Source organism: Phocoena sinus, chromosome 2 (assembly GCF_008692025.1).
Source record: "Phocoena sinus isolate mPhoSin1 chromosome 2, mPhoSin1.pri, whole genome shotgun sequence".
Taxonomy (NCBI): Eukaryota; Metazoa; Chordata; class Mammalia; order Artiodactyla; family Phocoenidae; genus Phocoena; species Phocoena sinus.
In genome coordinates, this window is record NC_045764.1 from 162,806,024 (window position 1) to 162,820,372 (window position 14,349).

Sequence of the window (14,349 nt, forward strand, 5' to 3'; positions counted from 1 at the left end):
GCACAGTACCTGTGACTACCATGGGCCAAAAATAAAAAGATGACCATAACATTGAACTATTCCATTAAAAGTGATAATGAAACAAGAACACCCTGGTAATTCCTTCTGGATCCTGTCAGGCTAAAGCCAACTGGATCACAGAGGTTAGGGTTTAAATAGATGGCAGTACTCACTCGAAAGACCTTCTCCACTCTTGCAATGCTCTTCCCAAAAATGGTTCCAAGTTGGTCTCCAATTCCAGCCAATAAGAAACCAAAAAGTGGAATTCCAAAGATGGCATATAAAATGCAAAAGATTTTGCCTCCTTCAGTGCTTGGAGCAATATTCCCATACCCTGGTGAGAAATATTAAAAAGAGAGAGGGAGAATGGTGAGGCGCCAGAGAAATTACAGCACTGAATGAAAGAATCCGGACTTCTTAAAGGGTTTCTCCATTCCCCCCCACCCCTCCACTTCATGCGTTTTAGGAGCAGAACTTCATTTCCAAGGCCCTATAAAATTCAGAACATCGTTCCATTGCTTCTCTTCCTTCTCTCCCTGTAAATACTTTCAAAAGGATCCAGGTTTCCAGGATCTTATTGTGTTTCATTAGATGACATTTTAGGAAATCTATGATCACCCAGAATTGCATTTCTGACGGGAAATGGTACAACCCATTTCAGAAACATCAAATATCTAGGATGTGTCTGGTTTAGGGATGCTGAACACCTGAGAAGGGTTCAGCATTGCCTTTCTTAGATTTAAAAACAGCTTCTCCCTTACAGCCTCATCCCAAGGCCACATCCCCTCCACCTGACAGACTGTGGTTGTCTCCAGCATTTGCCTTCTTAGGGTGATGGGTGCTCCACATTAAGGAGGATGTGTGGTCTAGTACAAATTCAGAAAGGACCCATGGATCGTACAGCCCTACCCTGGGAAAACAGTAAAGAGTGGAGAAGGGAAGACTTTGTGCTCTTACACTGACAGTGATGGTTAGCTCTGCCCGGATCTCTTTTTCTCTTTCCTGGGAACTCCGTATCAACTGAGCCCTGCCTCTCCTCCCACCGACTTCCTTTTTTTTTTTTTTTTTAACAACTTTATTGGAGTATAATTGCTTTACAATGGTGTGTTAGTTTCTGCTTTATAACAAAGTGAATCAGTTATACATATACATATATCCACATATCTCCTCCCTCTTGCGTCTCCCTCCCTCCCACCCTCCCTATCCCACCCTTCTAGGCGGTCACAAACCACCGAGCTGATCTCCCTGTGCTATGCGGCTGCTTCCCACTAGCTATCTATTTTACGTTTGGTACTGTATATATGTCCATGCCACTCTCTCACTTTGTCCCAGCTTACCCTTCCCCCTCCTTATATCCTCAAGTCCATTCTCTAGTAGGTCTGCGTCTTTACTCCCGTCTTGCCCCTAGGTTCTTCATGACCATTTTTTTTTTTTTTAGATTCCATATATGTGCGTTAGCATATGGTATTTGTTTTTCTCTTTCGGACTTACTTCACTCTGTATGACAGACTCTAGGTCCATCAACCTCACTACAAATAACTCAATTTCATTTCTTTTTATGGCTGAGTAATATTCCATTGTATATATGTGCCACACCTTCTTTATCCATTCATCTGTCTATGGACACTTAGGTCGCTTCCATGTCCTGGCTATTGTAAATAGAGCTGCAATGAACATTGTGGTACATGACTCTTTTTGAATTATGGTTCTCTCAGGGTATATGCCCAGGAGTGGGATTGCTGGGTCGTATGGTAGTTCCATTTTTAGTTTTTTAAGGAACCTCCATACTGTTCTCCATAGTGGCTGTATCAATTTACATTCCCACCAACAGTGCAAGAGGGTTCCCTTTTCTCCACACCCTCTCCAGCATTTATTGTTTGTAGATTTTTTGATGATGGCCATCCTGACCAGTGTGAGATGATATCCCACCCACTTCTTGCACCAAGGATTATCAGGTGCTAAATAAATGTTTGTTGGTGGAATGGATGTTTAAATACAAAAGAATCCTTTTATAGCCAGGTCTATTCATATGTTATGTCAAATAGTGCTTTGAAAACACCAACACCTGCATTCTCAAGAGTTCTGCAATTACGTAAGTAACTCACGTCTAGTGAGTATTCGGCTTACTCTGTATGACGGGACTGAAGAAAGTGGTGCTGGAAGAAAAAGGCTTATAGCATTAGCACAAATTATACAGAGATGAGACTCTAAATTACTTGTTACTCACTTTCATGCCAATGAATCCTGCAACATTCTGCTAACTAATGTCTAGATAGTCACCTAACTATTCTCCCATATAGGGCAACTCCTGTGGAGCCTATTTCTAAATCCATGCAAGAAGTGAGTTATTGGGCTCATGGCTTACTGGCATTTGGGGGATGCAACAGAGTAAAGATAATGTTTATGGCTGGTCCATCATTCATCCTTTTCTAGGCCTGGAGAACTCACTGTTGCTTTCTGCCTTTAGGTGATGAGTCACCTGGTTATTTTCCCTTTCAATTTTCCAGTCACAATCATTCAAACCTCTTATCACAAATCATCTAAATTATAGCTTCTATTTCTTAAATGACTGTTCAGGCAAGCCTTCCTAATCTTGCATTTCTTTTACTCACCAAGATTTTTGATTTAATTGTGCAAAAAAAAACACACAAAAAAACCAAAGGCTCTCAGAACTTTTCCCAGGTGTTTTCAGGAACTTGGACAAAATCATTTTGTAAGCATTTCCCTCTAGAATAATCCAATTTACATTAAGATAGCCCTATTAAAAAAGGAATAAATGTGCCTATACAGCTCCACTTTATGCAGAGTTATGGTGACTCTTGGAAATATTCTGGTAATTTGTGGAAACATTTATCACTCTTGCTTGCCTGTTTCATAATTGCCTGATTACTGTCAAGGAATATAGGTTTTCCTTTAGTCTGAATATCTCAGAAAGAAGTACATTGCAGACACAGGCAGACAAACTGAGGCTCTGCACCTGCTTAATAGGCCTCTTATTAGCCCTAACGGGCTGCACCCCTTCCTCCAGCTTTTAGAGAGGATCTGTCCCACCACTTGGGTAAGGACTGTGCTCAGGGGACATTCCAGTGTCATCTTAGGAGCATGAGAGAAAAGTGGGAAGATGGGGCTCAAATTTGATACCACCTCCTTCTACCTGGTTGGCCTTAAGCTCGCTTCACCTCCCCCATCCTAGTATTAGAGGGGTTCAAGGACAATGTGGGGAAAATCAGTGAACTGTAAAGTGCTATACCAATGCAAAGTGTTAGTAGTAGTATTACAATCAGCTCCTTATTTGTTCAGTGTTTCGCAGACTAGACACTAAAATAAAATTAGAGCAAAGTTCTTGGGCACTAGTGAAGTAATATCCAAATTGTAACAGGGAAGAGCCAATCTGACTACATGTTGGATCTGTTTCTTTTACTTTAACCTTTGCTTCCTGTTGCTTTTGTTCACTAAAAGGATAGTGTCTGTACACAATGGCCTGCCTCAGGGAACCCTGCCCCTCTGCCTGAATGTTAAACCCTTTGTTCAGGGAAACATCCAGACCCTGTCCACCTGTGGATGGCTGCCAGAAAGAAGAAATTAAAACATCCCCACCCTGAGGCTGGCCATTTCAGGGAACATTTGCAAGTCTTATAGCCTTTTTACTTTACTTCCTCATCCCCTCCCCCTCTCTGTTCTATAAAAGAAACTGGCATCCAAACCCCGAAAAGATGGTTTATCGGAGACACTAGTCTGCCACCTTCTCGGTCTGCCTTTCTGAACAAAGTCAAAGTCGTCATTCCTTGCCTCAACACCTCACCTCTGATTTATTGGCCTGTCCTGTGGCAAGCAGAGGGAGCTTGGACTTGGTAACAAAATCAGTCTTTAAGTATATTTCAGGCCATCACCTCACATCGGACATAAAATAATTGCTGTTCTTGAGTAATGCTGTATTGTGTGTGTGTGTGTGTGTGAGTGTGTGTGTGTGTATCTGTGTCCCCTGCCTCTGATGAACTCTATGGAAAGATGGTTCTCCAGGTTGACCGTCAACCCTGTTACTCTGAGAAATTTCCAGAAGCTACATTTTAGAGCTTTGCTCTAAACAGGAGGCAACAAGAGGGCCACATTCCTGGATTTTTGCCTCTATTTGTACTGGGCCTGCTAGACTTCCCTGCCCATCCTTCCAGAAGGCTTGATAGAACTTTGAAGTAAGGTATAACAGTGGCTCTAGAACTCGAGACTGCGGGGATTCCTGTTCTGATTCTTCCACTTACTAACTCTCAGATCTTGGGCAATTTACCTTTCTGCCTCGCTTTCCGTGACTGAATGATGGAGCTATTAATAGCACCTACCTTATAGCTTAAAGAGTTACATGTGAAGCCTGAGTAACCTGTGGAGATTAAATACATGTGAAGCGTGATGCAAAGAATAAGCCCTCAGTAAGGATCCACAATTATCATCCTGACCCAGGTTTTCTGTGGGAAGGAATCGTTTCTAAGCTATGTGTCTCCAGGAAAACTAAGCCCCAGGAGAAAACAGGGTTGGTTCCTCTTTTCCCTCCGGAAACTCCACTGTTCTCCTATAGCACCAGGACAAAGGACAAAATGCCCGTGCCCCAGGCTGGGCTGACTCAATGGCTTGGGTGGGCCCACAGCTGGATTTGGGGTGTGGGTATCGATGGGGCAGCAAAGGCTGGGAAGTGAGAGGCAGATGGTCAGGAAGAACTAGCCCAGGACATTAGAACTGGATTTCATAAAGCAGAAGAAGTTCCAGGAGCTCCTCCACCAACTGGCTTCTGGTGACTTTTGGCAGGAGATGACCAGCCCAGAGAGAACATTCTGTTGTGAACGAGAAGGACCAAGGTAGTGCTTAGCTCCGGTCACCCCTAGCTAGAAAACAGCCCAAGCCCTTTCCAAAGACAAAGCTGGTGTTTCAAGAGGACTCAGGCCTGAGTGGTGCACATGAAACTCTTCCATTTGCTGTTTACATGCCGAAGTCAAATCTTGGGCAAACCATGTGCTATCCAGCTCTGGTATTTGGTTTAGAGTACATGTTCTCAAAGCCTACTGCCTGTGCATTTATGGGCGTGTGGCCTGTGCAGTCACACGGAGCCCCACACTCAGAAGGGCCCCATGCTTGGTTTAATGCTCTGCCCTTGCCGTTTTGTCCTTCTTAATCTTTTTCTTTTAGCAAAAGACTGAATTTTCATTTTGCACTGGGCCTTGTGCCTTATGTAGCTGGTCCTGGTGAATAAAGCTAGGCTCCATGGCTTACCGACCTTGAGATACTGAACAAGCTACTTGACATCCCTGGGTCTCAGTCTTCTCATTAGTAAAATAAGGCAAATAAGAGTACCTACCTCATGCAGTTAACGTGAAACTAAGTGAGATAACGTATGTGGAGCACAGTTCCTGGCACCTAGTAAGCACCCAGTAAGTATTAGCCGCAGTGACAGCTATTCCCAAAGCCATGGGCTAAACGTCCAGCCCAAGTGCTAGTCAAGTAGAAATAGCTGCCTCGGTACCTTGGCCAGTACAGCTCTTAACTGAGGCCACAGGCAAGGAACACAGTTACTGACTGCCATCTGGGACCTGAGGAGGGGCTCTCTAGGATCTGGGTAGAGCCAAGTGACTTAATCCAAAAATGCCTCAAATGGAGAATTCCCTGGCAGTCCAGCAGTTAAGACTCTGCACTTCCACTGCACGGGGCATGGGTTCCATCCCTGATCGGGGAATAAGTCTGATCACATGCCACGCAGTGCGGCCAAGACAAAAAAAAAAATGCCTCCAAGATGAAATCTAATTGCATTCCATAGCTGTTGGTGAGAACTCAATCATTTTCTGCCCTTCCACAAGTGATGGTTTGTGGGAAAGAATCTGCACACAGGAGTATCATTCCTCCAGCTTAGAAAAACTAGTTGCTGGAGACCCACCAGCAGAGTCAACGATTGAGGCAGGTGGGACTTTCTCACATCAGAATTAGTTACTGAGAAAGGGAACAGGGTGCACAGTGACCTCAACAAAGACAGCAGTCTAGTCTTCTGGCATGGCTCCTGGTTTGGAGAAGAGCCTGAGTGTTCTCCCTTTTGCCATACACTTGGAGATCTTCCTGTATAGCTGAGCACAAGAAAACCTTATTTAAAAAAAAAAAGAAGCTTTGATATTTTCATATAAAAGGGACCTCTGATACTGAGTAATATCACTGCTTTTCAGGAAAAGACCTAAGACCTCTCTAACACATTCTAAATAATGAGCACATTTTTCTGTGTCTGAACAGTACATAGTACATAGTACTCAAGAGAGTCTTTCTGGAGAGCAATTTGGCAAGGCTTTAAAAGGTCCAGGCCCTTTGACACAGCAAGCCCTGGGGGATCTTTCCAAGGAAACAGCCAGAGATGAAGATCACCATTCATGAAGAAAGATTTTCATCGTGATGTTACACTATCACATAAGTAAAAACTGCTTACGACTCCAACAACATGTGATGACAGCATTGATAGTAGAGCCAATGGAACCCATCAAAGCTTATGTTTCTCAAAGAACCTTAGTAATATGGGAAAATGTTTACCGAATTATGTCACACATTATGTGAAACCAAGCAAGCATGCTAATGTATGCATATTTCACGAATAATGAAAACGCTCCTCAGCTCCAGCTGCTCTACTGCCTGTGTCCTAAATGATGGAAAATTTCTCAGCAAGAAACAGAAGAATTAGCAGGCTCTTAGTTTTCTTATCAGCCTTGCTACCACTTGTGATGAATGAATTTTCCACTAAATAACTGGGGAAAAAACCTTATTTCCTCACTGCATTATTCTTACTAACATTGTACTTATGTTTTCTTTAGAATTCTCTAATGGTATGACTCTCTAAAGACCCTCCGCCCTGGAGTCAAAACTTAGCCAGCTAAATGATGTTCAACTCACAACACATTATTTTTCCATTAAGACAAAGTGAGAGAGAAAACAGCATTTTCTCCATTGAATAGTAAAGGACCCAATCTGTAACACTAACACTGAGCCATGATACTGAAGTGGACTTGTGGTTTGGGCTGGGTTTTATTTTTGTTTGTTTTTGATTTACGCTTGTTTTGTAGTAGTTTCCTGTTCAGCCTCCACCTTCTTTCGTATTTTGGGAAAGGTCTCTGTCCTTTGCCCAGATATGACACAGCGTCCTGCCTCTCACTATAGAGGCAACAGCATCCCAGGTTGCCAGGACACCAGCATATGAACTTAGGGACTTACCCAATAGGAAGCTCTAGGACTTTAAATCAAGAGCAAGTAGCCCAAAGAAGGTGGGAGATGGCAGCTGCAGTGGCCAGCAGGGTCAGGCACTGGCTATGAGGTCAGAGGATACTTACTCGCCCTCTGTGATCTCTGAGCCATAAGTGCGCATTGGTTAGAATTTTTCAGTCTTAGGCGAGATAAAACCCAGTGCACACTCGCTTAAGAAAGAAGAGAAATGGACAGACCCCAGTAAATAGCAGGATATTTAACATTTATTTCTTAATTCTTCGTGGGTAGCTTCATTCCAGGCTCGAAGGCTGCCAGCTGCACCCTGCTTATCGCTCCTCTTTTGTTAACCCGCTTCTTTACTGTTAGCTGAATTCTAGGCAGAAAAACCCTCAAGGGACAAAAATGAATGGTAGGGCCCCAGGCTTATCCTTTTCCCAATTTACATCCAGTAAGAAAGAGAAGTCACTTCCTCCAAAGCTCAAGCAAAAGCCCAGGAATTGACTTGCTTATTGGCCTAATCCAGATCTCATGTCTGTCTCTGAACTCAGGGCTGTGGCCACGCACATGCAAGGCACTGGATTTCTTATTTTTATGGTTCTAATCTAATTTTAATTCACATTTTTTAATTTAAGTATAGTTGATTTACAATGTTGTGCTAATTTCTGCTATACAGCAAAGTGATTCAGTTATATATATATATATAAATATATATATACACACACATTCTTTTTGTTATATTCTTTTCCATTATTGTTTATCATAGGATATTGAATACAGTTCCCTATGCTATACAGAAGGACCTTGTTGCTTATCCATTCTATATGTAATAGCTTGTATCTACTAACCCCAAATATCCAGTCCATCCCTGCCCCACCCCCTTCCCCCTTGGCAACCACAAGTCTGTTCTCTATGTCTGTGAGTCTGTTTCTGTTTTGTAGAAAGGTTCATATGTGTCATGTATTAGATTCCACATGTAAGTGACATCATATGGCATTTGTCCTTCTCTTTCAGACTTACTTCACTTAGTATGACAATCTCTAGATCCATCCACGTTGCTGCATTATTTCATACTTTTTTATTACTGAGTTGTATTCTGTTGTATATACGTACCACGTCTTCCTCATCCATTCATCTGGCAATGGACAGTTAGGTTGCTTCCATGTCTTGGTTATTGTAAACAAAAGGCACTGGATTTCTGAGTCTAGACAAGATGATTCTTCCCCTGTGGCCTGGGGGCCAAGTGTGGGGAAGGGGACCATTAGGGAAATGGTTATCAGGACAAGAGTGAGTAAGTGAATGGGTGCCAAGCAGCAGAAACTGAGTCATTTGCACAAACTCAAAAGATTCCAGTGTAAGCACATTAAAAGGGGCAGAAGATGTTACACGTCAAATGTTCCTCTTTAGGCGGTTGGAACCACCATTCCTCAGTTACATAATGTCATGTGGGTCAATGAACACAGCTGTTCAATAAACCAAGCCCTTGGGATCTTAGTGAGTTAACACAATAAATGGGTGCACATCCCAATGTAGCTATAGTGTTTTTCAGTGCATCATATAGGCCACTGATTTAGCCATTTTATAAAAATAAGAATATTAGAATTTTCTTTTTTGTTTAATATACACTAAGGTCTCATGTGTCCAATACTGGGCACTGGAGGTGCACTTTCCAAAATGTACTTCTTGAAGTGGCCTAGACTTTCTCAATTTCAATGATTTTACTATAAATCCCCCTGAAACACATGACACATTTCCCCATCTTAATAACCAGACCACTGAACACAATCTAACCTGACACTGGTCTTCTCTGATCTACTACAGTGATGCCCTCAGGGGATGTTGAGGTGTATAGCACTGTTTGCCATTACACCAAATGGTGCCATATCATCCTGCCCCCTTTGTTGGATGCTGTGGGATTGAGGACGAATATGACCTAATCTGGTCTGGAGTGTCTGAAAGGTTTCTAGGCCCTAGACTCACTAGCGTAACACACACCTCTACTACTTGTAATAGTTGATCTTAATGTGTTTGCAGATTTGCAAGCGTGAACCTAGTACATCACATGATTAAGAGGCTTTCTAAAAAGGAATGACAATTCTCTCTGACTCTAGTTTTCTTAATGCACATAACTTTCTTGATTGCACCAATGTAAAAATAACACAGGCCCTAAAGAGGAGGTCTACAACCATAAACAAAATCCTGTGCCTCTAAACAACGCTTAGCTTCTGAAACTTGTGCCAATGGGAAGTCAATCGTCAAAGATGCATCCCCCCAAAAAGGCATACTCTCCAACACCAAAAAGTAAGGGAGAGGGAAAAACCTCCCAGAAGGCAAAGCTGGGCCTCAGAGAGCTATGAGATTTGAGAGATTTGAGCTATGAGAGAGATTTCCTCCCAAAGAGTATAAACAAATGTTAATGAAGGAATCCTCCCACTTCGAGGGTAGAAGAGCATCCCACTGTGTGTCCAACATTGCTATGAACCGGTGACTGTTGTGTGTCTCCCATTCTTCTGAATGAGAGTTTTTATTGTAGTGTGACTTCACTACTTCACTAGTAAATGAGGGCAGATAACTCTCAAACTCTTTTTCAGCAGAGCTGGGAGAGGGATGCAATCTACAGATTCCACAATATACGTAAGGATTACCAAAAGAAGATGAGATTGCAAAGAAGCAACATGGGAAAATAATACAGAGAAGAAGTACAAATCTCAGAAAGTCCCTGCAAAAATCCAGTTATGAAAGTGAGTGTCTCACCTTGAACTTCAAAAGAGATATCCCTATATGTACCAAGTATGGAATGTAGGGTGAAGAGGGAGAGCAGCAGAAGCCCCCCTAAACTTGATCTGATCCAGGAAAACAGAAGAGGCAGAGCTATACAGAGAATAACACAGATGGGTCATATTTGCAGGAAGCACTCTGTCTCTTTGACAACAGGAAAGAGGAGAGTCTTGGCATGTGCTACCAGAAAGGTTACCTGCTTCTTCCTGCTCTGCTCTCCCCAGCCCATGGAAATGTTCAGCAGAGAGCTGGTCCAGGAATATCCAGTTCATTTGGCATCAAGTATGTGAAAAAGACACTGGCCCAGGGACTTCCCTGGTGGCGCAGTGGTTAAGAATCTGCCTGTCAATGCAGGGGACATGGGTTTGAGCTCTGGTCCGGGAAGATCCCACATGCCACGGAGCAACTAAGCCTGTGCGCCACAACTACTGAGCCTGTGCTCTAGAGCCCACGAACCACAACTATTGAGCCTGCACGCCACAACTACTGAAGCCTGTGCACCTACAGCCTGTGCTCTGCAACAAGAGAAGCCACCGCAATGAGAAGCCCATGCACTGCAACAAAGAGCAGCCCCTGTTCGCCATAACTAGAGAAAGATCACACACAGCAACGAAGACCCAACGCAGCCAAAAAAATAATAAAAAATTAAAAAGAAAGAAACTGGCCCAGCATAAATATAAAGCTTCCGTTTTTTAAAAATGTGAAAGAGCAGCAAAACTTACCAGTGAATGTGAGACACTCAGCAGAAAAATGTTGCCCCAACCAGATGAAAAGTGTAAACAACTATGAAGTAATCACCTCTAAGAATCATCACAGAGAAACCACAAAGGTGCAAGAAATCAGGGAGGAAATGGTGAGATAACAAGTGCAGATGAAATGTGAGCCGAGCTAATAGAATGCAGGGAAAAAGTAGGAAAAAAAAAAGTCCCCTAATGATCATAAAAATGAAAACAAAATTGGAAGGAGCACATGGCAGAGTAGGCACTGTGAAAAAATAACAAAAAAAAGAAGATAATACTAACAAGTTGAAAACCAAATTTTAAAGATAAAAAGGAGTAGAGGGAAAACACTAGACATAGAAGACAAGCAAAGAAGTGATGATAGATGTATAACTGGAATCCCCAAAGAACAGAACCAAAATCATACAGCAGAGAAAATGTTTAAAAATAGCAATCAAGAAAACTTTCCTGAAATAAAAGGGACAAAACCTGGTAGCGTTATCAGATGAAAGATAAAGAAATAATCTTTTGAGTAGCTGAGCAGAAAGAGCAAGTCACTTATAAAAGGGAAAAATCGTCTGGCATCAGGTTTCTCCACAGCAACATAAGCATTGGGAGAAAGTGGAGATCCAACAAGATCCTTAAAAAAGAACATGTGAGTCAAGGGTTTCATTTCCAGCCAAACTGCCCTTCAAGTATAAGACCATTTTGAACAACACAAGAACCCAGGGAATATTGCTCCCTGGAGCCATTCTGAAGGCAACTACCTGAAGAAGAGTTTCAGCCAAGCAAGTGATGGTGACAAAAACTATAGCAAAACCATGATGAAAACCAGGGCTAAAGATGAACACCGACAATACTTAACTGTAGAACTATGACTGAAATAAACGGGAGTGCCCAGGTAGCAGAACAGAATAGCAGAATGTGAAATATACACCCTGATGTTACAGAATGATACAATAAGTAATAATTGATAGTGGAAGAAGAAAAGAAGTTGAGATGCTGAGTAAGTTCCCTGACTGCATTATATATAATAATTGAGAGCCAAGAGTTATTAAAGTGGGCAAATCTTCTAATAGAAGCCTAAGCATATTTAATAATGTAAAAGTAAACATTAAAAGGATGGTGTCAACTAAAATTGTGTGGTGGAGAAAGAGAAGAGATGTCATCACCCATAATAAGGAACTAACAGATACTACTTAAAGAATAGAACACTAAGGTTTTTATATGCAATTATAATTATAAAGCTAACCCCTATGACAAATCGTTTAATCCCTATGGCAAAAATACAAAACTCCTCAAGTATAAGAAAAAAGACACAAAAATTGACAAAAGACAAAAATTGGTGCAGGAAGGAAGTAATCATAGCTCGCCTTATGACCAGTTGGAAGAGGAGCATTTACCTAGCAAAATAATGCAACTATTCACATTCACTTTTGATCTAATTAAACTATACTGGGAAGGAAAGAGGACGGGAAGAGAGCCCTTCTACAGTGGGGTGGGGAGGAAGAAGAGAACTGATTCCTCATCTTCCACAATGGGAAGTCAAGAAATCACCTCTAAAATAAAATTCGGGAAGTGTAATACCAATGTGACATTTAAAGACATGGAGATGAATATCAAAATAATCATGCAAAAGAAATGAAAGAGGTTGCCCCAGGGGAGGTGAAAAAGGAGGAGAGGGGCAGAGACTGCTGTTTTACATAACAAACTTTGTGGAACACAGTTTGGCTGTTTAATGTATAACTTCAATAAAAAGTACACTTTTTAAAAAAGAATTTGAGCTCAACTGAGCAATCAGAGTTCAACTGATGGTTCAGAGGTTCATTTTTTACCCTAACCTTTCCACGAGGTCCTTTCAAACGAAAGTTTCCCTAGTCTTTCATTTTGAAAAATGAAATTCTTCATTCTGCTCTGCCTTTTATTGAAAGTCACCACACAAGTACTGCCTTAATCTGACAGTGTTTCCTCAGCCTCCTTTGAACCTCCGGCTGCCATGTATTCTATGAGGACAAAATGTTGATTTTAGTGCCATTACTCAGGAGGGCCTGCAGAGGAAAAGATACTTGCAAATACATTGATACCTATGGTGGTGATGACAGTTCCAGCAAAGAAAAAGGCACTTCCGAGGTCCCAGTGACTGCTGTTGTTAGAAGAGTTTCCTATGGGGCTTACTCCTGCGTTGTCAGCGTCGAGCGCATGCTGCAAGGAAAGTGAGAAAGCATGAGGTTCAGTGAAAAAGCTTACCAAGGGGCTTCCCTTGTGGCGCAGTGGTTAAGGATCGTCTGCCAATAAATCCAGGAATATCTCACGTGCCGCGGAGCAACTAAGCCCATGCACCACAACTACTGAGCCCGCGTGCTGCAACTACTGAAGCCCACGTGCCTAGAGCCCATGCTCCGCAACAAGAGGAGCCACCGCAATGAGAAGCCCACACACCGCAACGCAGAGTAGCCCCCGCTCACCACAACTAGAGAAAGCCCGCGTGCAGCAAAAGACCCAAGGCAGCCAAAAAGAATAAACAAATAAAATAAATACGTTTTTAAAAAAAGATTGCTTTAAAAAATAATAAGAAATGAGTGAACAAACTAAAGTAATAAATGTAGGCACATGATCTTCCCAAAGGTGTGAGAAGAAAGCAATTTAAAATAAGTTTATAAAAAAAAAAAAAAAGCTTACTAAGATTTCCTTGCTCCAGAACCTGCAATGATCTATAAAGAACTGGTTATGTGGATGAGGGTACCGTCATACAATGAAATACTATTGTTACAGAGAAAAGCACAGGCCCAAATGGCACCACTTGTGCTAAAGTCCATGGTATCAAACCTGCACTTGATACCTGACTTTATTGCAGTTACGACCTTCCCCAGAAATGTAATCTTTTTTTACTATTTATTCTTTTCTTTTAGTGAAGTATAGTTGATTTACAATATTGTGTCAATTTCAGGTATACAGCAAAGTGATTTAGTTATTGTTTTTCAGATTATATTCCATTATAGGTTATAACAAGATACTGAATATAGTTCCCTGTGCTGAATCCTTGTGCTTCTCTATTTTATGTATAGTAGTTTGTATCTGTTAATCCCATACTCCTAATTTGTACCTCCCTCCCTCTCTCTCCCCTTTGGTAACCGTAAGTTTGTGTTCTGTGTCTGTGAGTCTATTTCTGTCTTGTATATAGACTCATTCGTACTATCTTTAGATTCCACATATAAATGATATCATGTAGTATTTGTCTTTCTCTGTCTGAGTTACCTCGCTAAATATAATATTTTCTAGGTCTATCCAGAAATGTAATCTTAATCAACCAGTCTGGAATTGTCTGGTCAGCACCAATGAGGCAGCCTGTCTCATGGACCTGCTCCGTCCCCCAGAGGAAAAGAGGTAATGTGCATGCTAAAACCCCTGCTATTCTTTCCCCCCTCTCCCCCCAAAGAAGATGTCCTGACCTAAAAAATAATCCTTTCTTTTCTTTTGATAATAGCTCCTTTGCCCCACTCTCTTCCTATAAAAACCTTCCATTTTGTACAACCCCTGGGAGGACCCCTCTAGCTGCTAGACGGGATGGTGCCTGATTCATAAATCATTGAATAAAGCCCATTAGATCTTCAAATCTACTCGGTTGAATTTTGGTTTTTGT

At 41.8% G+C, this 14,349-nt stretch overlaps 1 protein-coding gene across 1 annotated transcript in view; it reads right to left on the minus strand.

The window, feature by feature from the left end:
- The window catches only part of KCNK10 (potassium two pore domain channel subfamily K member 10), a 138,635-nt gene that overhangs the window by 36,701 nt on the left and 87,585 nt on the right, over positions 1–14,349 (minus strand). Inside the window, exons 3-4 of the mRNA XM_032623569.1 lie at positions 12,794–12,911; positions 174–334 (exon numbers count right to left, since the gene is read on the minus strand). Coding sequence (XP_032479460.1) covers positions 174–334; positions 12,794–12,911 — 279 coding nt within the window. The remainder of the gene's footprint in view (positions 1–173; positions 335–12,793; positions 12,912–14,349) is intronic.